The sequence below is a fragment of the Cladophialophora bantiana genome (genome assembly GCF_000835475.1).
Source record: "Cladophialophora bantiana CBS 173.52 unplaced genomic scaffold supercont1.1, whole genome shotgun sequence".
In the NCBI taxonomy this organism is placed as follows: domain Eukaryota; kingdom Fungi; phylum Ascomycota; class Eurotiomycetes; order Chaetothyriales; family Herpotrichiellaceae; genus Cladophialophora; species Cladophialophora bantiana.
The window spans coordinates 498,330-523,558 of record NW_015971575.1 but is presented as its reverse complement, the minus strand read 5'-3'; the positions used below and the strand labels follow the sequence as shown (position 1 = coordinate 523,558).

At 52.6% G+C, this 25,229-nt stretch overlaps 10 protein-coding genes across 10 annotated transcripts; 5 read left to right on the top strand and 5 right to left on the bottom strand.

Moving 5' to 3' along the window:
* Positions 1–409: 409 nt before the first annotated feature.
* Z519_00187 (uncharacterized protein) lies at positions 410–2,011 on the top strand (the record flags this gene model as incomplete). Its single annotated transcript, XM_016757946.1, has 7 exons — positions 410–599; positions 652–667; positions 732–1,102; positions 1,168–1,238; positions 1,305–1,474; positions 1,549–1,668; positions 1,756–2,011. The coding sequence occupies 7 exons, from the start codon at positions 410–412 to the stop codon at positions 2,009–2,011; spliced, it is 1,194 nt and encodes a 397-aa protein (XP_016625195.1).
* Positions 2,012–2,706: 695 nt separating this feature from the next.
* Z519_00186 (uncharacterized protein) lies at positions 2,707–3,695 on the bottom strand (the record flags this gene model as incomplete). Its single annotated transcript, XM_016757945.1, has 4 exons — positions 2,707–2,804; positions 2,902–3,197; positions 3,254–3,420; positions 3,465–3,695. 4 exons carry the CDS (start codon positions 3,693–3,695, stop codon positions 2,707–2,709), a joined length of 792 nt encoding a protein of 263 aa, XP_016625194.1.
* Positions 3,696–4,847: 1,152 nt separating this feature from the next.
* Z519_00185 (phosphatidylserine decarboxylase) lies at positions 4,848–8,342 on the bottom strand (the record flags this gene model as incomplete). The annotated part of the gene is made up of 4 exons (XM_016757944.1): positions 4,848–5,066; positions 5,124–7,991; positions 8,047–8,091; positions 8,145–8,342. The coding sequence occupies 4 exons, from the start codon at positions 8,340–8,342 to the stop codon at positions 4,848–4,850; spliced, it is 3,330 nt and encodes a 1,109-aa protein (XP_016625193.1).
* Positions 8,343–9,643: 1,301 nt separating this feature from the next.
* Z519_00184 (uncharacterized protein) lies at positions 9,644–10,558 on the bottom strand (the record flags this gene model as incomplete). The annotated part of the gene is made up of 1 exon (XM_016757943.1): positions 9,644–10,558. The coding sequence occupies one exon, from the start codon at positions 10,556–10,558 to the stop codon at positions 9,644–9,646; it is 915 nt and encodes a 304-aa protein (XP_016625192.1).
* An 867-nt stretch (positions 10,559–11,425) lies between these two features.
* On the bottom strand, positions 11,426–12,814 carry Z519_00183 (uncharacterized protein; the record flags this gene model as incomplete). The annotated part of the gene is made up of 1 exon (XM_016757942.1): positions 11,426–12,814. One exon carries the CDS (start codon positions 12,812–12,814, stop codon positions 11,426–11,428), a length of 1,389 nt encoding a protein of 462 aa, XP_016625191.1.
* A 739-nt stretch (positions 12,815–13,553) lies between these two features.
* On the top strand, positions 13,554–14,162 carry Z519_00182 (uncharacterized protein; the record flags this gene model as incomplete). Its single annotated transcript, XM_016757941.1, has 1 exon — positions 13,554–14,162. The coding sequence occupies one exon, from the start codon at positions 13,554–13,556 to the stop codon at positions 14,160–14,162; it is 609 nt and encodes a 202-aa protein (XP_016625190.1).
* Positions 14,163–14,476: 314 nt separating this feature from the next.
* Z519_00181 (uncharacterized protein) lies at positions 14,477–16,233 on the top strand (the record flags this gene model as incomplete). The annotated part of the gene is made up of 2 exons (XM_016757940.1): positions 14,477–14,508; positions 14,559–16,233. The coding sequence occupies 2 exons, from the start codon at positions 14,477–14,479 to the stop codon at positions 16,231–16,233; spliced, it is 1,707 nt and encodes a 568-aa protein (XP_016625189.1).
* A 1,136-nt stretch (positions 16,234–17,369) lies between these two features.
* Z519_00180 (uncharacterized protein) lies at positions 17,370–18,500 on the top strand (the record flags this gene model as incomplete). The annotated part of the gene is made up of 1 exon (XM_016757939.1): positions 17,370–18,500. The coding sequence occupies one exon, from the start codon at positions 17,370–17,372 to the stop codon at positions 18,498–18,500; it is 1,131 nt and encodes a 376-aa protein (XP_016625188.1).
* A 647-nt stretch (positions 18,501–19,147) lies between these two features.
* Z519_00179 (uncharacterized protein) lies at positions 19,148–21,904 on the top strand (the record flags this gene model as incomplete). The annotated part of the gene is made up of 1 exon (XM_016757938.1): positions 19,148–21,904. The coding sequence occupies one exon, from the start codon at positions 19,148–19,150 to the stop codon at positions 21,902–21,904; it is 2,757 nt and encodes a 918-aa protein (XP_016625187.1).
* Positions 21,905–22,700: 796 nt separating this feature from the next.
* Z519_00178 (uncharacterized protein) lies at positions 22,701–24,629 on the bottom strand (the record flags this gene model as incomplete). The annotated part of the gene is made up of 3 exons (XM_016757937.1): positions 22,701–23,492; positions 23,628–24,278; positions 24,339–24,629. 3 exons carry the CDS (start codon positions 24,627–24,629, stop codon positions 22,701–22,703), a joined length of 1,734 nt encoding a protein of 577 aa, XP_016625186.1.
* Between the last annotated feature and the right edge of the window lie 600 nt (positions 24,630–25,229).

The following is a 25,229-nucleotide window of genomic DNA, read 5'->3' as shown; positions in this document are numbered from 1 at the left end:
GTTTCGGCACTACTTCGGCTATACTTTAGTAAGCTAAGAGGGAAGCTTATCCGGGAGGAGCTGCTTGGCAAGGCTGAGGAGGCTCAGGAGCAGCCAACATCCAAGTACCTCGTATCTCGCACCAGCATACCTGTCGCAGCAATAGATATCGGAAGAAGTTCATATGGTGTCGCTGGGTCGAAAACACCTTCATGCAGCTTTGAGATATTGCCATTGTTTGCCATCAGCTGAAAAGCCAATCACATCGTGATCTCTAGGATGCAGTCGATCGCAGACTCTGCTGTCGGATAAGTCTTTTGCCGGCGGAGGTTCTTTCTGTGCGGCCCGACACCTCCGCTTAAGATCCCAATGACTCCCATTCTGTTCTGCCTCCAGCATTGAAAGAAGCGAGTGAGAGAAAGTTTCCGTCATGGAGTCAGAATATCGTTGTGAAAGCGCAAGGAGACCCGTCAAAATTGTAAGCCCCACTCCAGCAGAAGAAAGCCCCAGGGAGACTCCTGGACCAGTTCTTGTTCCTGACAAGACAAAGGCTGTCGCAGGAGCAAGCGGTTTAATTGGGAAGAGGCATCTACAGCATGTCATTGATGAGCCGGAAGCGGGTATGTCTGCCAACGATACGAGATACGGCTCGTGCTGACAAACCTCGAACAGAGCTCGTTGGAATCATGTAAGTTCATTGTGCTGCACATATCAACCCGCAACGAGGACGCTGCTTGTATTGACTCCCATAGTGACCCCGCCGCTATCGGCTTTGAGCTTGCAAAACAATATCAGCTTCCATACTTCCAAAATGTGGCCGACTTTCTGGCCTCATTGAAAGCTGGAGCGATCTCCGCAGATGCAGTCATCTTAGCCACACCGAACGGTACACACGCACCTCTGGCAACAGATCTTGTGGTGGCAGACGTATCAGTACTAGTGGAGAAGCCACTGACCGCAACGGGTGCTCAGGGACGTGATCTCTTGAAAGCTCGCAGTTCAGTTGCTGGTGGGAAGGGTCTGATCATGGTCGGTCACCACCGGAGACACAATCCACATACCGTTGCTGTTAAGAAAGCAATTGATGAGGGGCGCCTCGGCAGGGTTGTCGCTATCAATGGAGGTACAGAGCGCCTTTCCCATTCGAACCTACGTGTATTGGAGATATTGTTGCTGATGAGCCGATAGTCTGGGCAATGCGCAAGTCAACGGAATACTTCAATGTAAATTGGCGGCAGCAACTAGGCTCTGGAGGAGTTGTACGAAGCCGCCATTCCCTGAAAATTTTCTCCTCCCCTTGCCGATTTTGTTGACAAGGAAGCCAGGTCTTGAACAACGCAATCCACGAAATCGACCTCCTTCAGTATCTCCTAGGCGATATTGTCGAAGTCTACGCCGTCGAAGGTGTCAAAGAGAGACCCTACCCAGTGGACGAGACCGTCCTTTCTACCATGAAGTTTGCGAGCGGCGCAGTGGGATCGTTCTTGTTTTCTGAGTACGGGACGCTCGTTCATTCATACCTCCTCTAGTAAAAAAGCTGGCAGCTAATGCTCTTGGTCACCGGAACAGTACTGCGACATCACCGAACTCTTGGGAAGCGGCAACGGGGGAAAATCCTCACATTCCCGTCGCTAGGGAGACCTGTCTCACGATCTTTGGCACGCAAGGGTCCATAGGAATCCCCTCGCTGTAGGTTTTGTAGTCCAGCTCCTTTATCTCGGAACCTGCCGGTTGCCCTCGATACAACCCATGACTAATGCTCGAACCTTTCTGAAGGACCCGGTTCCACCAGGACGATCATCCTCTAGCAGAGCAGAATTGGACTTTCCCACTATCAAGAGACGAGACATTGAAAGAGCAGATAGACGGTACACCGCCTCTATCTCGCCAACTCAAGCATTTCATCGCCGCGGTGCGCGGTGAAGTGCAGCCCAACTGCTCGGCTGAAGATGGGTTAAGAGCAGTGATGGTGGTCGAGGCGATATTGAAGAGTTTGGTGAAGCACGAACCTGTTATTGTCGAGACAGTGTAAATCTATCTACCGGATAGAGAAAGATTTAGCCAGTGAATGTCCAGCTCACCGACTCAGGATATATAGCTCTCCTTTGATCCCTAGTTTATTAGTTGCGACGTATAGCGTCAGAGAACCAGCCGCTCATGATTCGTAGTCAAAATTGCAGCAGGGTTAAGACTAAAAGATCTTAATGTCGTCGTCAGTCAAATCTTCAAACCTGAGACTCGGCATATGTTGGAATGTGTCCTGGAACTCCACCCCAGGGTCGACTAGCGACACATATTTTAATGTTTGAGAGGTCGATGATGTTCTTGAAGAGCGAGATTATTTTTTTACGTTTGCCTTGGGATTTGTCCAGACCGTCCACGAAAAGGGCGATGGCTGAATTAATTTGGATGATCCTAGTCGCCCGGCACAATGTTCGCGTAGCTCTTGATCGTCCCAGGCCAGAAAGTCTTCCCCAAACAAGCTGAGGATCACCCATCGGTCTGGACGTGCCAACAATGCGAGTTGGAGGCATTGGTCAAGAATTTGCTATAGAAGTGACATTAACAAGCCCCTCTGTGTCGTTTGTGTTTGAATTCCAGAGTTCCAGAAGGAGAACGACGCGATCACGAAATGCTTGTCGCCACTCCATGTTGTCAAGAAGTTGCGACACCGAGGAACGGGATTGAGTTCTTCCACAGATTTGACCGGATAGCAAATATACTTCATTAAGGTAGACTTTCCTGAGCGCCGGCCTTCCTTGTAATCCAGTATGACTTGACGTCTGACTCGAGCCAGTCTTTGAAAGCGGCCCATTTGTCGTTATCTCTGTGCTTCAGCACTCATTGAAATGTTGTTTCATGTGCCTCTGGAATTATTTCTCTCTTTCATCCCACTGTAGCGGAGACTTGCAAGTAACATACTGAGAGACCGCTTCCCAGCCTCCTCTGGGATAGTCGCTCCCACAATGCAGGAACGTACTTCCGAACGACCTGCTGGGGCGTCGCGTACGGCACGAATGATGTCGGTCTTGAGAAAAAGCTTTGCTAGATCTTGCTGCCTACGATGGAGCTTCCAGGTGACGTAGTTCAAGACAGAGGTTCCGAAGGGGTCCGAAGTGTTGCTTATGGTGCTTCCCCCGGGCTGAGTGCTTTTCCGGACCTCCCGAAGTCCTCTGAGAATCGCACTCTGTTGGATCAGGGATTGGCTGGCATAATATCTAAGCACGGCAATTAGGGCAGGCTGGTCAAATAAGAGGTTCGACAGAGGACCAACCGCATGGAAACAAGCAAGCTCAGAGTCAATTGAGACCTAAAGTCGTTGACTCTTGCCCGAAGGCCATTGATATCATCTCGTTTCCATGTCAACCTGAATGCTGAGTAGAGGGCGTCCCGCTTTCGAGCTGCATCTCCAAGACCAAGTTCATTCAGCGAGCGTACCAACTTTTCAACCAATGTCGCGCACTCCTTGGCCAAATTGAGGATACCTCGATTGCTCTCGCTTGCCAGATCAGTGGCACCTGATTGTGTGCGAATGTCCCGCTAAGATCACTGAGATTGGTGTTGAGAACACGGAGAGATGCTATTTCATCAAGACTTTCCTGGTTGCGGTGAGTGACACCGCGGATCTTGCGAGCCATCGACACGAACGTCGATCCGAAGTCGATGGCCTGAAGGATGCTAGAGCCTAGGCTCAACGCTGCAAGTGCCACAGCCATGGAATCGGGCGAAATGTGAGTATGGGAAAGAAGAGAGGCAGGTAAAGGGCTAAAAGTGCTGAAGATAATGCTGCCTGATCTTTGCGGCTGAGCCTTGCAATATTGCCAGCTGGCGGGCTGAGTGGCAGCTTTGGAAGCATGTCCTTGTAAATCGTTCAGTTCATCGTTGTCGTCAAAATGACAGCCTAGTGTTTACCGAATGAGGCTTGGCAGTGATGGAGCATATTACTATACAATGGCAGCAGCAGTCCCTTCACGGTTCTGGGTCAGCTAGACAATTTCTCGGGTCTTTATCAATCGCCTCCCAGTTTATCTCTCAGAAAGCAGTACACACACGCGCGCGAGAGACGAGAAAATGAACCCCTTTGCGAACCCCGTTTTCTCGTTTCGCAATCGCATTGTCATTCTGATTCAGAACACGGTCGATTTCAGCCAGCGACCCTTCCACGTCCGGCAACGGCAGACTGGCCAAGGATCTGAACTTGTCGGGATACTCCCTGCAAACGGCCGCGAGGTCGTCGTCGACTTCTCTCGTGATCTTCCGGGAAGATGTGCGTAGGAGTCGTCATCCTGTCCAATGCCGCTGGGATTTACCCTGGAGATAGATTGCTCGCGCCGGTGTGGGAAAAAGCTCGAACGAAGGTAAAGTGGTGGTCCTGATTTATCCGACGAGTTGTCATCTTTGCCAATTCTTCGCTTCTGCAAAACAAGGAGACCAGCAAACAGGGCCCTTACCAACAACTTCAACGAATATAGTATGCCTCGGATTACGCGTCCCCCCCCCCCCCCGGGACGCCCTCGTTACATCGAAGGAAATGGTAGCAATACGTAGCATAGTCCTCCACAATCTGTGCAGTGGAATGGGACGTGAATAACCATCTGGGAACAAAGGCGAGCAGGTGATATCGTATACGTTGTGTTCTTATTGCTTCCCTGATATAGGGGGACAGGTATGATGAATTTGGACCTAAGCAAAGAGTGTTGAAGCCACTGCCTGATGTTTCGCGGTATCCAAGCCTGACAGGAAGATGAATCGCTCGGATTCTTATGCCCTGGATTGTGTATGCAGTGGGTCCAACTGGAGCACATTGTCCTCAATCCAGTCGCTCCATCCTGATTGATCATACATTCATCTCGTCGTTCATGATATGGTTACGCGATGTTGGCCGGGTGTAGTGAGCTCATTGCATCGCCCGACTCGGTGTCGGGGGGTAATATGCCAAAGTTATCCATGTCAGGTGCAATGCTGCCCTCAATGCGCCGCCTGGCTTCCTGTCTATCCTCCATGGTAATGCTGCTCTCGTCCTTCTTCATATCCGGCCTATGCGGCTCAACATTCGGTGAGTGTCCAATAGACATACCGGCACGGATCTGAGTAGTAGATAATTAGCAACATGCATAAGCTGAATGCATTCCTGTAAAACTTACCAATGTTTCGAGAGCCCCGATGCTGTTGTCTACAAGGTCACCGTCGTATACCATCTTTCCCGGCTCGAAGAACAAGAGAATGGTACTGCCGCCAAATTTGAAGTATCCGAGCTCTTCAGCTCGTTTGACCCGATCCCCCGGTTTCCGGGTGATAACGGTTGAGCCGACCATCATTGCACCAATGCAGACGTACATGACTCTGCCGTGAGCAACGGAGTCGATGGGTACCAGAACCCGGATATTTTCACCGTAGACATCCAATGCCGATCTGATGGCCATGGGATTGACTGTGTAGTATTCACCCTCGATGGCCTTTGGTGTTCCCAAGGTACCGTCGACCGGAATGTGGAAACGATGATAATCTTGAGGCGCAAGTCTGAAAATGCCCATACTGCCGCCTTTGTATCGTTTCGCCTCCAATGGATATGCCTCACCAAATAGTTTCTCGAGCGAGTAATCTCTCCCTTTGACCCAAATTCGTGTCGCATCATCGATGGTATTGAACACAACGGAGCGACAATCTGCGGGAGAGACGATGATTTCAGCTCGTTCTGGTGCGCTGCAAGGCCGAGCGTTGGGTTTCAAAGCACGATAGAAGAATTCGTTGAAATTCTTGAACTCGGAAGTTGGGAGGAGCACTTCGGACATGTCGAGCTGGTGGAAGGCAATGAATCCGGGAATTTGCGCCACCGAGGCTGGATCATCGAACTTCTTGCCCTGCTTGATTGATAACGATCGCAGCATTTTTTTGATTCTTTTCTTCTCCATTTCGCCCGCGCCCAAACCTTTATAGAGCAAGCGGATGCCAATGCGAACGTACACAGACATTCGTTCTTCATTGATCTGCCCGGTAATCCGATCTTGAACGAGAATGTTCGCGCTGTTAGCGCCCAGCCTGTAGCCTCCGTAACTGATCTTAGTGATGACCTTGGAGTACCACTTCCGCTGAGCTTGGCTCTGTGTCACGAAACCGCCCATTACTAGATTATTGACCTGCCTCCAATCCGAGCTGGCACAGGTAGCAATGTGCGTTATGATGTCGGCTTCGGTGCGTTTGTTCAATTTTGGTTGATGGCATATTGGACACTCCCGAATCTCGATGACATGTTCTTCGTCTCCTTCGTCCGCAAGGTCGTTTCCGAGCAATTTGCCCTCCTCACCATCAGCCCCGGTTGCCTCTTGTGTAATAGTTGGCACTTCATCATTGTTGCTAACTTGCGGGGGAATGACATCCTTCTGTGTCGAAAATACTTCGGCGCTCTTGATCTTCTCGAGCTGGGATTTCTTTTCACTGCTCTTCTGCAACTGTTCCTCCAGACAAATCACCGCTTGGTCAAAGGTCAAATCCACCTCCCCAACGTCTTCGTTCTCGGCGGCAAACCTCTTGAAGAACCTGTCAATTGTTGATTCTTTCAGAGTTGACCCGAGTGTATCAAGCATCGTGGTGAACTCGATTTTACTGATCCGCCTACTGTCATCGGCATCATACTGTTTCAACATTGCCCTCCAGAACTGCTGCCTCAGCGCCTTGTAAGACAGATATCTTCCTCGGATGTGGAGCTCGGGACTATGCTTGTCTTCCCATCGTTCCTTATTCTTGAGTTCCAACGGGATCACGTAGGGTATCATCGTCGGGTCTTCTGCGGGTTGAGGTTGGGGAAGGTCAATGCCCGGAGGAGTTTTCAGATTGTTTCCATTGTTTCCATTGTTTCCATTGTTTTCAGACGGCATACTCGTTGGCGGCGGAGGCCGACTGGCATCGTCACTACTTGAACTGTTATTCGTGCTCGACAATGATACTTGAGAGTCGTCCTTTTTCAAACCGGGCCTGGTCAGCTTTGATAGACTGTTGGCCGAGGTGGTGCGTGATAAGGGGATGCGGAATCTGCCCTTTTGCTGCATTGCCGGCGAAAACTCTGGTGGCTCAGGAAGGTCATAGAGACCAGTCTCTGGATCCTCTTTGGGAGCAGATTGGATCATTTTCTGCAGGGGGAATGATGTCGAAGCCACGAAGTCGTTTCCTGACAAGCTGTCTCGATCGATCACACTGAATGTAAAGGAGTAGCCGACCTCATTGCGCTTGATTTGAAAGACCATCTTCTCGTTGTACACCGGGTTCAGATTGTGTCGAACCACCCTTGTTCGCAAGACCTTCCGCCCCAGTGCAGTAACCACAAAGGGGTCCATATCAAAAGAGGTCCGGGTCATGTTTCGTTCAGGTGGTAGATCGATGATCTTGACAATCTCCAAGAAAATAATGCCATTGACATCGTTGTCTTCTGAAAGGAAATTGTAAGCTCTTGCCGCAATCGACCGGCGTCGGAGGCGTGCGAGTCTTTTCTTCTTCGCTTTCTTGTCGGCAGTTTCGGGTTTCTGGGGGAATTCAGTCTCTGTGACTGATTCCTCCTGATCCTCGTCAAGCTCGTCAAATTCCTCGTCCGCGGCAAAGTCATCAAGGTTCGAAGAGACACGGCTCAACTCATCGTCCTCTTCTTCGGCTCCGAGGTAGGCTTGAAACTTTTTCCGGATTTCGTCTGGACTAGCGGACGGATTCGCAGAGTCGACGAGAGAGAATTGCATGTACACTTCTCCGGACACATTGCTCGGTTTCTTCCCTGTCGGTCTCCGCGAACTCAGCTTGTACCACTTTGGCTGGGTCTGTATCTGTCCATTGGTGAAGATATCTTCGATCGGGATGTCAAATTCACCCATATAGTCTTTGCCAAAGCGATCCTTATCCCAGCACATGCATTCAAGTAGTGGGACGCCCGTCAGAGGCATATCGAAGCATATCTTCCATTCCGGATTGAGATTCTTCGAAATTGAGGGTGTGGACTGCTTCGCATTGCCGAGAGTGACCACAAGGTACTAGGACTGTTAAAAAGAGGTTCTGCTTGGGGCAGAGATGGGAGCAGAAACGTACGGGATCGGAGGTGCCAGATCTATCTTTTGGTGCCAGATTTCGTGCCTGCAGAGATGGTGAGCGACGGCGGAAAGCGGTGTTGACGGAACCGTAGATACCTTTATAACATAGACCTTGAGAATAAGGGGTTTTTGATCGACCAAGGCAGCGGTGCTGTTGTTGTTACTTCCCAGCCGTGGAGGACTGGGCCTTCTGCTGCCATTCCCATTAGGAGCAGAACCACTGGCACCCTGATCTTTGTCTTTGTTTTTCCCTCCGAGTTGGCTGAGGCCTCTAGGCAGCGATATGTGCACCATGGTTGGACTTTTCGATGGAGGTAGAGGTTGTCGGTCGGTCTTGGTGGTGCCGGCACCCTTTTGACCATGCGTAGGGGTGAGGCTATCTGGAAGAGAGACTTGAGGCTGAAACAGGTCGATTGAAGCTGAAAGGGAAGGATTGAGGGGTTCGGGGGCGGACTCAGGTGGGAGGAATGACACGAAGGGTGGATCTCGATCGAAGCGCACAGACTCCTGTAAGGACCAACAAATCAATGGTCGAGTTGGCAGGAAACTGGCCAGGTGAAACCAGGTTGTGATGGCTGTTTAATGTTGTATTTTGGCACAGGATGGGTCGGTGTGGTCTTGTCGGTGGCCCTCTTTTGGGAGGTGTTGAAGTGGAGGGTGCGAAGGAGGGTGAGGGAGCGCACCCCCAGCTGCGTTGGGGTTATGATGCCATAGGTTCACTACAAGTAGGTACGAGGTACCCGGTACTCCCACCACTTCCCCTACGAGGGGCAGCGCTACCTCAGCCCCCCCAGCGTCCTGGGTGACCAGGTCCCTACCGCACCAGAGGCATACGTATGCAAAGTCACTAGCTACCAGCTACATAACACCACTGCTATGTCGACGAATCGGGTAAGTTGGCGATCACACTCCCACAATCAAACGAGGAAGTTCTCGATTTTCATCCACCTTGTTTCGAAGCCTGTCAGGCACCAGATCCTTCCCGATCCCTCGACCGTCCGCCCCATAAGACATGGCAACCTGGATTTCTCGTCCATCCGAGTCGGAAGGACACCATGTTGGCCGTCTGGTTTACGCTCGGTACGGGAATTGGAGTGAAGCCAGATATATATCTGAATATGAACCACGCTCTTTCCCGAGGTCACGGAACCCGATTTTGCCAGCGTCTGACGTGGAACCACCCTACCTTCCTCGCTTCTTGCAAGTACATGATTACTTGGTCCTTGAAGGAAGGAGGATATGATATGCTGACAAGAGATATACGAATGTTTTATTCGTCTTTGTCAAGGTTGCTCAATACCCTTAAAAGTGACGAATCAGAGATATCCAACCCTATCGAGAAACGCGGATGATCTGAAACTCGAAAAAAAGATTTGCGAAAGGACAGCAATCCGCCCAAGGAAATCGAAAGAGGAACATATACCGCCAACCTCAGTCCAACTTTTGATTTGACGCCGTTGTCACTTGGATTGAGAGAAATCGTCCACCCAGAAGTGAAAGGCCACCAAGGGGTCCGCAGGAGCCAGCATCAAGTATTCCCACGTGTAAAGGAAGGTGTCTGTCATGGACAGGACCCAGAACTTCCACGGTTCACCTCAGTCGATTGGCACCAGTATGGACGGTCCAAACGCTCGTTTTTCGAGTCGGTATCTCTTGACCTTCTCTCGTGAATCCGGCCTCCTAGTTTTGTCACTAGGTTCACCTCTTCCGACGGCCTCCCTGTCATTATGCCGGTCACTTCTCCCCTCATCGCGTCGCTCCCTTCGCCGGTCTTCGTCCCGGTACCTGACTGCTCTGGCGGTATCGTTGGTCCTGCTCCTCGCTGGGGCTGACGAGGCCGGTGTCACCTGGACGGCTGGCGGGTCGTCCTCATTATCCACAGCCTGGTCTAATGAGTCACAGAACAGCTTCTTGACATGAGCGACCACTTCTCTAAACGATGGTGCAGTCACTTCGCCGATGACAGCAACGTCGACTTCGCGTTCCACATTCCATAACTCCTCGCAGTTCAATGTCAGTTCAGGTTTGGGTCGGAAGCCGTTGGTATACAACTCGACCTCAACGCCCCTTAAATTCAGTCCTCCATCTCTGGTATTTGCGATGACAGGACCCTGTTGTCTTGGCGACGGGGTGACTGTGCGAGCCGGCTGCGCTGGGGGCACAACAAGCCGATGCGTCTTGTAGAGCGAGGACAATTTGCGGCCGTGGTGCGCGCAGAAGGACAGACATGTCAAGGAAGATTGCGTGTCGGTGCTCCTACGCAGTACAAGCATCACCGTGTCATTTATTCGACTGTTTGCTAGGTTGTCCCTGATGTAGATAATCGTTCCGGGGGTGAGTCTCTCTTCGTGGCCGCTGGCCCAACCGAGTGTCAAATCCCTGCTGGGATTGCTTGCATCAGTGCCTTCGATGAAGTCGCCCAAGTCATGAAAGTGATTTGGCCTAATTTTGCGCCGGCCACTCTCGTTCGCTGTAGTTGTCGGAGGCGGCGCATGCCTCTCTCGGCCCATGTTCAGATTAGAGAACATCCTGGGCTTTAATTGGTCTGCGGTGCAGGTACCTATAAGGTTGCTTGCGAGGTACAGGCAATGGAACGGTCCCTAATCCTGTGCGGTGTTGGAAGGGGCTGATGCTTTGTATGTGATTTGTGGTCGATTGGGGATGATATAGCTGGGCTACGTACGAGGAGGTACGCATTAAATAGGCGTGATACATACAATATCTTCCACTGGAAGTGCCACTACCACTGCCACTTTGTTCTTTGCTTGGTGGGCTGCCTGGAGCGTTGCGATTGTGGACAGGACCTTGCATTCTGCCTCGTCAGGCAGCAATGTGCGTGCCATAGCCTTGCGAACCATTCCTGTGAAATCGGCGGTCACAAGCCACTACGGGTTGCCTTCCATAATTCTCCGCGTAGGTCGCTTCGCAACGGACCGGTGACACGGGGAGAGCATTATTCGTCCCATCCGAGTTTGGCTGGTGCTCATCAATGAAGATGTCAGAACAAGGATATTTTGCAAGATTCGGCTTGACGACGGGGAAACGAGGCGGAGCGGGGTTGCCTCGTCGCTCGTGTTTGGGGGATCTTCAGACCCCTTTTGCCAAAAGCCGCGCAGAAGTCCTAGATTGTGGCCTCGAACCTTCGGTCTGGTGATGTTGTGGAATTGTGGCCAAGATTTTCGGACTTTGGCCCTCGGAAAGGCAAGCATGAGGCAAGGAGTGGAAGGACTCAGTTCAGAACAGCCTTTAGCGGTTTGGGTCTTTTGCGCATCATTTATTGATCACCTTTCTTGTTCCATCGAGATTGACTGCCAACAAATAGATGGATTCGAGGCCGACGAAACCGTCCTGATCAGATGAGTCTGTTCTCTTCGATCTCAACTCCCATGCGTCGAATTCTCAGGCAAGTATTCTCCAGCGGTGCGTTCGACTTTCTTCTTCTCCTTCAGGGTATCGACGTTCTCCTCTTGGACACTCTTAACAATTAGATGGGCAGAGTCCCTATCTTCCACAACGATCCCCCCTCCTTTCGCCATTGACAAAAGCTCGTGACTCGCCTTCGTTCGCTTACCGGTCTCCTTATTCCAAACCCACCCTTCTTTTAGCCACATCCAAGTAAGGTATGCTCGAAGTTCCTTATCCAAGGGAATCACCCTCTTCCACTCGGGCTCAAAAGTTTTAGGATCCTCTGCACCTTCGCCATTCCAACTCTTGGCGACTCCCCTCAGCTGATCACGGCAAAACATCCGCCAACTGTCATGAGAGTAAGGCCCGAGGCCTGGCAGGTGAGAAATCTCCCATGCCACACGTTCATCTTCGTCGTCGACAACTTCGTCTTGCTTGACATCTCGTCCATCGCCTTTTGATGGATAATTGTGCTTTTTATAGCGCTTTCCGCGTGCAGGCGGCCGCTCGAGCCAGACCTTGGCCATTGCGACGCATTTTCTGGCTCGTTGATTCTGAAACCCTAGACCATAGATAATCGAAGTAACCTCGCTGACGTCGGCATTGGCAAGATCTATCGGCGTGGGGTAGCGTGACATGAGTTGATAGAAGACAGGCATTGCGCGCTCTCCAGGCGTTTTATTCAAGAAAATGGTCGCAATAAGGAGACGGAATGGATCATGAGCTAGTCTCTCTTGCATCAGGCCGAACTTGTCGTGGGAAAGAGGAGGGAACGGCAATGTCGCCAGGAAGGTAGGTCGATGTTTGTGCACTTGTGGGAAATATGGTGACGTTTTTGACCTCCGGTGCTTCTTGGCTGCGACCTTGATTTCCTCGGCTTTAGAAGCAGCTGAAGGGAGTTGAAGGTATGGCAAGAATGGGTCAGGCCCAATGTCGTCTGGGACATCTGTGAGACTTGAATCTGAAGAGAGCTCATCGAGGTTGAGGCCATAGTAGACTCGGCGGCTGGCAGGCGTTTCTGGTGGTGTGGCAATGACTGGAGCACTCTCACGGTCGGAACCTAATGCGTTGTTAAACATGTTGTTTTTCTGTCTCAAAGTATCAACCTGCGGTGCATCTTTGGGCTCCTCCATCACGAAATGCCTGGAGACATAGGTAACCTTGCGACGCGTCCCAGTAGCTCTGGGCTTCTTGAGCGTCTTTGCCGCTGGTCCAGCTTGAACCTTTTCCCGCGAGGAGTCATTGTCAACGATCATTCCCAGGTCATTGGTAGGAATGACTGGCAGCTCAGGCTCTGAGTAGGGAGAAGGAGGTGGCGACAGCAATGTCGCATTGGACAAGCCTAGCTTTGCTGAGGTCATCGTTGGGCGACGCGACGCGTCGGTCTGACAAAAAGCAACAGAGCAACAGAGAGCTGTCTGGGAACAAGAGAAAATCAATCTGTTGCAGGAGTTGCATGTCTTGGAAGCCCTCTATTCTGTGGTTTCTCTCCATGTCTTCCATGCAGCTACCTGGCTGGGTATGCACGCAGGTCGAGGGCGTGTCGATTATACATTTCAATCTCTATTCACTGCATTCGGGGGTGAATCCATGCCGCTCCCAGTCCGAGGTTGTGGGCACTTCACCTCAATTTGATGGTCCTTAACCACTATTCAGATTCCAGAGTCCTCCATCCTCCAAGCCCCAGATGGCCAGCCTACTTACATTGTCCCATTCAGATCTGTCGGCCTCATAGCCACGAAGTTGAAGTTGTGAACATTTGTCAATCCTCAACCATCGTTGGTCGCCACCCGCCCGGGGAACATTGACGCAGCAAAGAGGGAGCCAATCATGATCGCAAGGGCGTGAGCGAAGCGAGACAGCTCCACATCCTTGAGCGCGCAATTTCGTTCTGACTGTGATGAAGAGACTTCCTACTTTGTGCTGGTGTTTTGACCGATGTGACCCTTGGAACAGGAAGTGAACAGTTCTGACTAAACACCTAAAGAAGTTTTGTCGACTCGGTAGACTGTCTCCGGAACGATTCTACTGCTTCAACCAAGTCTCGCAGACCGTACCATATCCCTCTCCGCACAAATCGAGCCCGCCACCAACACCAAGATGGGTGAAGCAGAAGAAGTACAAGTAGGAGAGGTGGAAAAAAGAGCAACAGCTACGATTCGACGGAAACCTGTGCCCACGCAACTGCTACCTCGAAGCCCCAGTACAAACCAAAGCTTCCTGAACCGATGCAGGAACCTCTCGCGCAGAGCCCGCATCATTATCTTGGTTCTCGTGCTGGCAATCATTGTCCTCATCATTGGCCTTGCAGCAGGCCTTTCGACGCGCAAACACAAGCAGAACCTGCCCCTTCCCTCGGGGAATGGCGGTCCCTACACTGGCGATCTGACTTACTACGAACCCGGTCTCGGTGCGTGCGGGATTGTGTCCGATGATAGCGACAAGATTGTGGCCATCTCACACATTGTATTTGATGCAGTCAGTGTTGGCAGCAACCCGAATGCAAATCCACTGTGCGGCAAGAAGATTAGGGCGCGGAAGGACAATAAGAGTGTGGATCTGACAGTCGTGGACAGATGCACTGGCTGTCAGCCAATGGACATCGATGTCACCATCAATACTTTCGCTGAACTCTCCGACGTTGACCTCGGTAGAGTATTGGTGCAATGGAACTGGTTGGAAGATGTGCCTGTTGATGCTCAAAGCTGATGCGCACTGGGGTAATGCAAGACCCAAACGCGACACCGCAGATACCGCTTCCATGGAATACACCGCGAGTGCAACAGCGTTGCAAAGAGATAGCATCCTCCTTGAGAAAAGGCATGCGCAGCCTTGCTGGGAAATGAAGGCACTTCCTCGTTACCCTCCTGGATCCAATAACGTCAATGGAGATCCACGCCCGAATTCGGACATCAGCGTTAGTCGATTGGATATTCATTATGTTTCCTAATCCCTCCTACTGTTGGACAAGCAACTTCTGTTCAACCTCAAAGAAAGGTGCGGAAGGGCCAAACTCCTAGACGATGTCTATCGTGGCACTGGCAGATGGACAGCAGTAGGCCCATGCCTCCCCACGCTTGCAAGATTTCTCTAATGTTGTTCAAGGTCCAGCGTCACCCTTGATGTCCTTCACGATGTCGCGGCTCGCAACAACATCAGGATTCCGTCTAAAGTGGACGAAGAAGCATATCTGCTTGTACTTCAATCAGCTGACATGACGGCTGCAAGTGTCAACAGCCTGCCAGACTACATCGATCCTCGACTCGAGCCTGTCCCTACGATCGGCGGACGAGAGTATTGGAAACCCAAAAAGAATAGTCACAATGCGTGGAGTCACCAAGCACATCTTGTGGCAGAAAGACCACTGTCAGACGTTCTCAACGGTCGCAAAGTCATCATGAAGGATAATATGTCTGTTTTTGGTCTGCCGCATACTTGTGGAACTTTTCCTCAATTTGTTTCCAAGGACGGAAATTATCCGATTGCGGCGATCGATGCGTCAATAACAAGGAGATTACTTGAGGCTGGAGCCACCATTGTGGGCACATCGACATGCGAGAACTATTCTCTCACTCCAATGTCCTACACTTCGGCCAACGGACCAGTCCACAATCCTTGGCTCCACGATTATAATGCTGGTGGGAGCACCAGTGGAGGGGCATGCCTTCTTGCGCTGGGGAACGCCCGAGCTGCCGGGGTTCCTGGTCTGGAGGAAGCCGGGGAAGATGTCGACCTAGCGATGGGTGGAGATCAAGCCGGGAGTATTCGCCTTCCGTCATCCTATTGCGGCGTCTATGGTCTTAAGCCCACGCATGGACTAGTCCCGTACACAGGAATTGCTGGACTCCATCCAATGATCGACTACACCGGACCTATGGCAAGGAAATTGGAGGATATAGCCGCTCTACTCACAGTGGTTTCCGGTTATGACGGGCTGGATTCTCGCATGACGCCCGAATCGCCGCTTCGCCAACATGTTGTTGACTATGCAAAACAACTCGCTGCTGCAGAAAACCCGGGCAAAGGCCTTAAAGTTGGTATCATAACAGAGTCACTTACTTCGCCGGGCACTCAGACCGAAGTTGCAGAAGCTGTCCGTTCGGCTGCGTTGAAACATTTTGGAGCGAGCGGTGCAACGGTGTCTGAAATCTCGCTCCCGATGCATCTGCTCGGCCCTGCAATCTGGACCGCGTCGACAAGGACACATCTTGCCGGATTGGCCATTGGCGGTCGAGTCCCCGATGTGCTCAGTCATAACATTCCACACCTATCTCTGAGATGGCCCCCAGATCAAGAAATGTATGATCTGTTGACTGTGGCCAACCCCGCAGTAATGAACATCATTTTCTGTGAGACTTTTTTGAAAGAAAAGTTTGGTCCAGAAGTTCAAGCTAAGGCTCATCGCCATGTGTTGCAATTAAGGGCGGCTTACGACAAGGCTTTGGAAGAATTCGATGTCCTTATCACTCCTACTACACCGACAGTTGCTCCTCCGCATCCTGATTTACGACCCGAGGCCGAGGGCGGCAGCAACATTATGGATAAGATCAAATTGGCAGTTGGGTCAACCAACAACACCTGTCCCTTCAATGCCACAGGTCACCCAGCTTTGAACGTCCCCTGTGGTTGGGCACGTGCGCGGAACGGGAATGGGATGCTCCCTGTGGGTATGCAGGTGATTGGCAAGAGGTGGGATGATATTGGAGTATTAAAAGCTGCTAAAGCATTTGAACTAGGAGGAGGAGGTCTGGGCCCATGGCCTGGCCAACAGAGGGTGTGATGATGTGCTCAAGTCAGGGAGTTCTCGTCTCTTCACATTCCGGTCTGCTGTGGCTGTGAGGCGCAGAACACTTGGATCCCGGATTCAATGTGTGACACGGACTAGGAGCAATGCCCGGGCAAAAGTGAAACCCATCCGCAACCACCAAAAAAACCTCGAAAAGCGTTGGGAACGGTGCCCAAAGACGACTGACGACATTATCGCCAATGTCGCCTCTTCCAATAGCCAGAGACTGTGGTTGCTTTGGATGGCCCAACTCACGTCTGTTTGCCCCTCCCGTTTCGCATGTGTGGCTCTTTGAATTGATAGACACAGATCCGGATCCAGCGCCGCGAATCCTGGGGCAGTCTTGCATCCGGAGAGACTTCCTTGACAATAGGAGGCGTCCCCCCTTTCGGCTGTCGCAGCCCCTGTTTTTGTGTTTCAGATCTCAAGCTTGCCCTCCAATCTTTATTCCGGGGTTGTGCCTTGTTTGCCAGCCCTTGCCAACCTCAATCCCTTTCGCCCGCCTCGTTTTTGGTCCAAGAACTGGTAAATGGCGCGACTCCAGTGCCTAATTGGTCATCGTCGATTCTGCTTTTGTCCTTATGAAACTGACAAAGTCTGCCCAAATGTTCAGCCGTGCTTCTCTTGAAGCGCCCGCCAACTTTCAGACCATCAATCACACGAACCCAGTTCGACAGCTATTGGGTGGTTTCCAGCAAACAGGCCTCTTCTGTGTCTCTCCAGATGGACCCGTTGTCGTCGACTCAACCATGGAACGATGAGTGGACAATGCCATTAAGGGGAACATCGTTCTGCAAGCTTTGCTCGATTGGTCACCACTTGAGGTTATTCGTCTAAGGCAGCGACTTGCTCAACATTGACTCTTGTGCCATGTCTCGAGTTACACCATCCCACGGCAATGACTACGTGCCACGACCGAGAAACCGGAACAAGCAGCACCCGGCTTGAATGACTTGACTGTGGTTTGTCCAGGGAAGACCACACCAGCGCGATCCTTAAATACTTCTTCATGAGACTTTCTCTTTTGAATCCTGTGCACTCTACTTCCTTTGTCCATCAGTTCCTTCTCGTCAAGTCTTCTATGTTCTGTCCCTTCAGGCCCACACTTACTATCACTGCGATCTCCAACCATGTTGTTTAGGTCCTTGACTATCAGCACGCTGGCTGGCGTAGCTGTCGCGCAAGACTTGACCACATTACTCACAAGTACACCTGAGTTGTCCAATCTCACGTCCTACCTTGGACTGTTTCCCGAACTCACGGCCACGTTAGCGTCACTGCAGAACATCACGCTGCTTGCACCTAACAACAATGCCTTCACGAAGCTGTTAAACTCCCCGGCAGGTGCTGCCTTGGTTCAGAACGACACCACAATGATTCAAGCACTGTTCACTTACCATGTTTTGAATGGTACCTACGCCGATTTTGGTGACAGGCAGTTCGTTCCAACTCTCTTGCAACCGCCTCAATTCACGAATGTAACCGGGGGTCAAGTGGTGGAAGCAGTCACCAACGAGAACCGTGTTTCCTTGGTCTCCGGGCTGCTCAGCAATGCCAGTGTCAGCAGCGGCCCCGTCAACTTCACTGGTGGCGTGGTCCACATTATTGACGATGTCTTAACTGTCCCGCCAAATATTTCAGAGACGGCCATTCAATTTAACCTGTCCGCTGCGGCCGGTGCTCTTATCAGTGCAGATCTGGTCACAACCGTCGACTCCCTGTCTGATGTGACCTTGTTCGTACCCAACAACGAAGCATTTGAAGCGATCGGTTCTGCGCTTCCCAACCTAACGATGCAAGATTTGTCCTCGATCCTGCAGTATCATCTCGTTCAAGGTGTTGTCGGCTACAGCACCCTGTTGCAGAACGGCACGGTGCAAACAGTTCAGGGCAACGACCTGACCATCACAATCGAGGACGGCGAGGTCTTCGTCAACAGCGCACGAGTGGTTGTGCCAGACGTGCTCGTCGCTAACGGCGTGGTTCACGTCATCGACAATGTGCTGAATCCCAGCAACACCACGGCGGCACCCAACCCGTCCCAAGAGTCCGGTTCGCCTGCATTCAGCGGTGCCAGCTCTGCCAGCAATATTCCCTTCACATCTGGGGTGCCGATGCCGACGAGCGCCATGGGCAGCCAGTCAGCCACAGGTGCGACGGCGACCTCGAGTAGTAGTTCAGGAGCTGCAATGCCGGCCAAGACTGGAGCAATGGGTGCAGCGGCCTTGCTTGGCGGCGCAGTTCTGGTCTTGAACATGTAAACAGCCCGCTGGGGGAGGAAATGAGAAAGATGGTCATGTTTGATGAGGTTCCGGAGCAAGAGGTTAGAGCAAGCGCGGGAACACGAGTTTGCGCACTTTCGACAGTCAAGCGGGAGACACATGGCTCGCTTGTATCACGTTCTAGAGACATGAAATCAATAAAACACTTAAACGCTCTGTCCAGACTCTAAACTGCTCTCCGTCTATTTTGGCCCGTTGGAGTATTTACGATGCAGTGGCAAGTGTCCAATCAGGCAGCCTTGCTATTTCCTGCCACCTGCCACCACCCATTCTGCCAATTCCACCGACTGCGCCTCGAGCACCAACGACATCATAGCAGATGGGGGCCTCGTTTCTTGCATCCTCCAACAACCAAACCACAAAGTGACACGACACTCTATTCTCCATTTGACACACGACTCCATAAAACCGTACCCCTTCATGCGCTGTCTCTCTCCTTCTGCTGCCGTCTTTGACCATCCTGGCAATACATCTTCCCGTCCTGGTGACATGGTCGTCTCCCCGCCCGCTTAAGCGCCCAGTCACTCCACAGCAAATTCGCCTTTGGGCACAAATGGTACCCGCGGTCTAAGCGCCTTGAACAACAACCAACTGCGGCCGCATCATGCGACCTTCCGTCCAACATCATGCCGTCCAAGATTCGAGATAATAGCGCCGAGCGGCGGCGCGAGAAAAAGGAGTCGTCGCGATCAGAAAAGGATAGAAGAGATCGAGATCGAGATCGAGATCGAGACCGAGACCGAGACCGAGAAAGAGATCGGGACAGAGACAAAGACAAAGACAGAGAACGAGAACGAGACCGTGACAGAGACAGAGACAGAGACAAGGAAAAAGACAGGCACCGATCACATCGCAAAGCCTCCGTTCGAGAAAAGACATCCTCAAGAACATCCATCTCACCGGTCGATGAAAAAAGACGGTCCTCCATGCCGGGGATAGTCGAAGATGTCCCCGTTAAATCAGAATCCAAGTCCAGTCTGCCATATCCCTCATTCTCCAGAGAACACAGCCGCGAAGCTGTTGGTTTAGGAAGTCGCCCAGTTCCGAACATCTTTACGCCTCCTGCGACCGACCTCAACGCTTCCAAAGACAAACTACCCTCGAGGCACAGTGCTGCCCGGAACGATGCACCGCCCAGTCCGCCTCTCACAGACAAGAACTCGGGAACGGCGAAATGGAAGGCCAATGCAGGAAGGCCCGTGTCAGTCGACACCATCCAAGAGGAAGAGAAAGGGTCTCAGACGGACGGAGATGGGAAGAGCACTCGGAAGGCACGCACAATACCAAAGACAAGAGGATCCAGCGGCCGTCTGCGCAGTACTTCCGAGCTGGGGACAGACAGTTCTCCAACCCGGAAACCTCGCGATACACCATCAACACCACTGAAGACTGCAACTCCAGTCTCGGCATTTACCGTTCCTCAAAGATCAATCAGTCAACCCTCCCGAACTGATTCTCCCGCGACCACCAACAGCGCAACCGAATCAGGCACGAACATTAGTTCCGAAGCCACTTCCATAGCCCCAGAACAGCCTACGATTCAGCGACCAGGGTCAAAAATCCCTCCCCCCACCGCGTATGCAGATGAACCGGCCGTGATCCTTCCGCAGTCAAGGGGAGTCACTCCACTGGAAATCTTTGTAGAGGACAGTTCCCCAGTATTGACAGGAACACCAGGGGGCGTTTCACAGACTCCCGGACCTCCACCACCGCCTCCGGCGCCCGTTCCAGTCTCTGTTCCCAAGGTCGACTACCTCCTGCAGCACGGTGGACTCAACCAGTCAATAACGAAGAATCTGTTACTGGCGGGTAAGCCCATGGCGATACAACAGGCTCAGTCGTCGAACCAGCCATCGATTCTGGTGGCAAACCTGTTTGAACCTTATGTCGCGCTGCTTGATGATTATGAAAAGGTGATGTCGAAGAACGGCTCATTAGCCGTTGCCACTGGATACCGCTCCGTGGCACGTCGATTACTTGATCGACTTGAAGCCGTGTTCGCACGTGACATCTCTTCGGAGGCATGTCAATGTCCAATGTGCGAGTACGACCATGCCGAGGACGTGAGAGGCGTCAGCTGGGGTGAAGTCCTGGAACTAGTCTCTGGGAGAAAAGATCTGCCTGGTTGGCCGCCTTTCGCTTTCACACAGTCGCCGGTCGGACTGGGGATTTCGTTGGAGTTCCGTGTGCCGATGCAGAAACTCGATATCGATGTCCCCGAGGAATACCGAGAACACTATATCCGACAGTCACGGAAGACGAAACAAAGTGTGGACAAGTGGCTAAGCCGACAGAGCGACGACCCCAGTTCGCCACCTGAGGAGGTCGACGATGAGACATTAGCGTTTGCTATCCTGACCCATCTCCCCGCTGAGCAGAGGCCTATTTTCAAGGGTTTACTGGGTATTGTCGATCGGCCCATAGAACCTCCAAGACGAATACCGACGCCAGAACTCGGGAAACAGAATGGGGAGTCCCATCCACCACAGCCGACGCCAACACCGACGCCCGCTCCTAGAGTGCGGCCTCTGCACATCGCTGTGGCTTCGCAAGCAATCCAGAGATTGTACCGTTTGGCGGTCACACCGAGAGATTCCGAAGCCGCCTTATTCTTACTCAACAATCCTTCATTACACAACGCACTGGCTACCTTATCTGCAATCTCCCATGACGAGTGGGACATTCTTATTTCAGGCCGTTTTGACGGATTCCTCAGAAGCGGCGCAGAAGACGTCCCCTTACCCGAGCGTATCCCATCAAGAGGTCCAAACCCCTACCGGCCACCCACACGAGGCGCGACACCTGGTTACGGCCCTCAAACTAATGGCACGGGTTATGGGTCCCGCCAGGCCAGCTACTCTCACCCTTATCCCTACACAAATGGGGCTCCTAATGCTCAATGTGGCGCGCCCATTGCGTTTGACGAGGAAACCGAGCTGGCCACCCTCGCCGAGATCGAACGTGACATCTATGCCGGGATGGAAGCGCTCGAAGATGCATTCGAGCTATTGCACAACAAGGCGGAAACTGTCCGCCGCGCGTTGCGGGAGCGTTCTGCCGGCCTAGCTGCCGCAGCCCAACGAAGACGCGGCGCGATGGGGGGTGGGATTGAGGTCCGCATGGATACCCCTGCCAGCGTGATAATGTCAACCGGAGAAAATGGCGTAGGCGGACGATGGGATGCCGAAACTGATGACGGCCTTGGGGAGTGGGATGGTCTCGGGGAGATCGAGCCAGATGATTCCGCAAGTAATATCTCGAGCGCGCGGAGGAGAAGGCCGAAAAGGAGAAACGAGAGGCGGACGCCGGCGTTGATCGAGGAAGAGGATGAGATGGAGGACGATGGGGCGAGCGAGGGCACAGGGAGCCCGAGGAAAAGATGACATGATTGTCGGTACGAGCCGACGTGCTATGCATCTGTTGACTACAAAAATGGGTCAGAATCATGAGGCGTGGTATGTCACCGTCGTTGCATATTCCTGCTTTTATGCCCGGGAGTTCATCATGCCATACCAATTCGCAATTTGAGATCACAGAACATCAGGAGGGAGGTGTCTCCAATGGAACTCGTGTCTACAAGTTCAGTATCGCCCAGCGTGGCTGTGTTGCGCCTTCGGGTTGTCGTATTTCCTCTTTCTGTGACATGCGCTATTCTTGCTGTTGCTGGATTCTCGATAGTTTCAAGTTCCTGCGCCAAAAATTCGAGACAGAGGCGGCGTCCACATTGCCCGAGACTGCCTGCGCACTTCCGCACTCTTTCGTTTTCTCTGTGATTGCTCTGCGACAAAAGCGAAGAAATCGAGTCCGGAAAGAGTGCAAGCCTCCCTTGTCCTTCAGCAAGCGACCAGTCAACGGGATGCGGGAAGGCGGGAAGCCATCGATCACAGCAGGAGGCACGGCACAGACGGGAAGGGAGAGGCAGATATGATTCTCCCATACCGTCGTTAGAGGGGGAAGGAATTGCTTTTGTTGTCGCAAGGCTGCGCAAGGCTGCAGGGCCCCTGGCGTGGCAGAAACGGGGCTGACGCTCAGCAACAAGGGATAACAGGTTGGTCGCCGCCAATGGTGGAGTATCTGTCATGTTTTCAACTGCGTCTCTATAACCAATACCAAAATACAGACCTCTTCCGAAGCAAATGGTGTATTTCTTCAATTCAGCAGTCTACACGCGAATACCTATTACTGTATCTCAAACCCCTTGTACCCCTCGCCCTTGACCTCAGCCAGGGTCTTGATGTACTGCGGAATGCCGCCCGCATAGTTGAGCGGCTCCTTGGGCTTGCCGGGGATATTGGCGCCATTGTACCACGAGTCGGTGTGTCCGCGGACGCCCTTGAGGGAGAGTTCCTTGACCAAGGCGCGCCATTCGTCCTCGGCGTCGGGCCGGGCGTCAGCCCTGCTCTGGCCCTTCTCGCGCATCAGGCTGAACAGCTCGACCAGCCAGTCGCCCTGGATCTCGACGCACGAGGGGCCATTGCTGAACGCCGTGGGCGCGTGGGGGCCGTACGTGAACCAGAAATTCGGGAAGCCCGAAGTCGTGAGACCCAGGTACGCCCATGTCCCGGTCTTCCACTTGTCGCTTAACAATTGGCCGCCCACGCCGCGGATCGCGATGTCCTTGAGCCCACCCGTGATGGAGTCGAACCCTGTCGCCAGCGCGATGATGTCAAGCTCGTGGAACGTGCCGTCCTGCTGTCTGATACCGCCGGGTTCGAAGCGTGCGATCGGATTACTCTTCATGTCGACCACGTGCACGTTGGGCCGGTTGAAGTGGTCGTAAAAGTCCTGCTCTAGAGACAGCCGCTTGGCCCCGAACGGGTGCGGTGGGTCCCAGGGTGCCAGGAGCTCTGCCTTGACGGGGTCCTTGACCCGCTCGCGCACCTTGTCGCGCCAGAAGTTGTACGCTTCCCGATTCGCTTTGAGTTCGCGCGTCATGTCGTAGTAATTGTTCATCAGGAAGCGGAATCCGCCCTGTCATTTCAATGAAAACGACGATGGAGTCAGTCATTGTCTCTGCGCCTTGGAAACAGACTCGTCAAGTAGCATAATAATTATGTAGAGGAAGGCGGAAAGGGGGGAAAATCACAAAAGAGTAAAATAACTCACCATGTTCCACAGCATTTCAAAAAACTCCTTTCTCTCCTCGGGCGTGTAGTCGAACATCATCTCGGCGCGGTACTGGTACAGAAAGCCGTTATAGTTGTTCCACCGCTCGTTGAACAGCTCGGGGTAGTTCTTCTTATCCTCCTCCTGCTGCTCGGGGGTGAGGTAGACCTGCCGCATGGGGCAGGCCAGGTTGGGCGTGCGCTGGAACATCTTGAGATCCCCGTCGTCGCCAATCTCGCGAGCCCACTCCTGCGTGATCTGCACGCCCGTCGCTCCCGTGCCGATGACGGCGCACCGCTTGCCGCGCACGTCGACACCTTCGTGGGGCCAGAACGAGCTGTGGTGGATCACACCCTCGAACGACTCCAGCCCTTCCCAGTCCGGGAAATACCGCTTCGCGGCAAACCCGAGCGAGGCGACGAAGTGCGTCGCGCGGAACTTCTGGCCCGTGTCGCACGTCAAAGTCCACTTGTTGGTCGCCTCGTCGAACTCGGCCGACACGACTTTGGCGTTGAAGACCGTGTCCTTCTTGATGTGCAGCTTCTTGTCGACATGGGCGAAGTATTGCCTCAGCTCGACGTGGTCTGGGTAATGCGATGTCCAGGTCCAATCTTCATACACCTCTGGCAACGAGTAGGCGTAGATCGGGTACTGTTTCAGGATTGTGGTCAGTCTGGATGGTGAAATCTGGTGGTGTCTGTCTCAACGCACTTGGCTGTCCACCCGTGCCCCCGGATACGAGTTCCAATACCATACACCCCCTAAATCGGAGCCAGCCTCGACCATCTTAGTCTTAAACCCGGCCTTTCGCAACTTGTAGAGCAGATAGCAGCCCGCAAACCCGGCCCCGACGACGACTACGTCCAGATCGTCTTCGTCTTTGTAGACCCCATTAGTGGCCTCGGAAGAGCTCAGCGTCCCGTTGGTAGCGTGTCCGTTGACATGCCCATTGGCGGTGGCTGTGACGTGGGTGTCACCCATATCCCGCTGTAGGGCGGGCATAGTTGCTTCCTCTTCGTCGAAAATGGGAGAGTAAGATTCTCAATGCGAAACAAAAGATGAAAGACGAGAAGGAGCGGAAAGGGAAAAGTATGTATATCCTTCAGCACGACCGGCCCTTTGAAAAGTGCTTTGCGATCTAAGTATCTCGCCTTTGATTGAGGTAGATACCCGTGTTATCCGTTCCAGACCGAGGTTCGGTGAACCATGTCCTGGACTGAGTGCAAGACTCCAACTGAGTTCTCACCGACTCGAAAAACGATTCCCAGGAGGTGGACTAGAGTAGAGTTTGTTTTCTCGGGTTTCTGAGAGGCATGTCGTTTCTATTCGACGTGTTTGTTGCAGGTGGTGACAATGTTGACGGGCCTCGAGGTTGTGGGGTAAAAAGTGGGGAAGTTGGTCGAATTCCCGAGGCTCTGAGGCTAGAATTGGAGAAAGAGCAAGAAAGGGGCATACAATGTGGCCTGTCGCTGGCGTGATATGCCTGGATTCCGTGTTAGAGCGATAGTACGGAGCAACGGAGGGAGGGAGATTGCATCCTCAGGTTGACCTCGGTCTGTAGGTTGAATGGAATATGGTTTCCATCGGGTCTAGTGCTCTGAC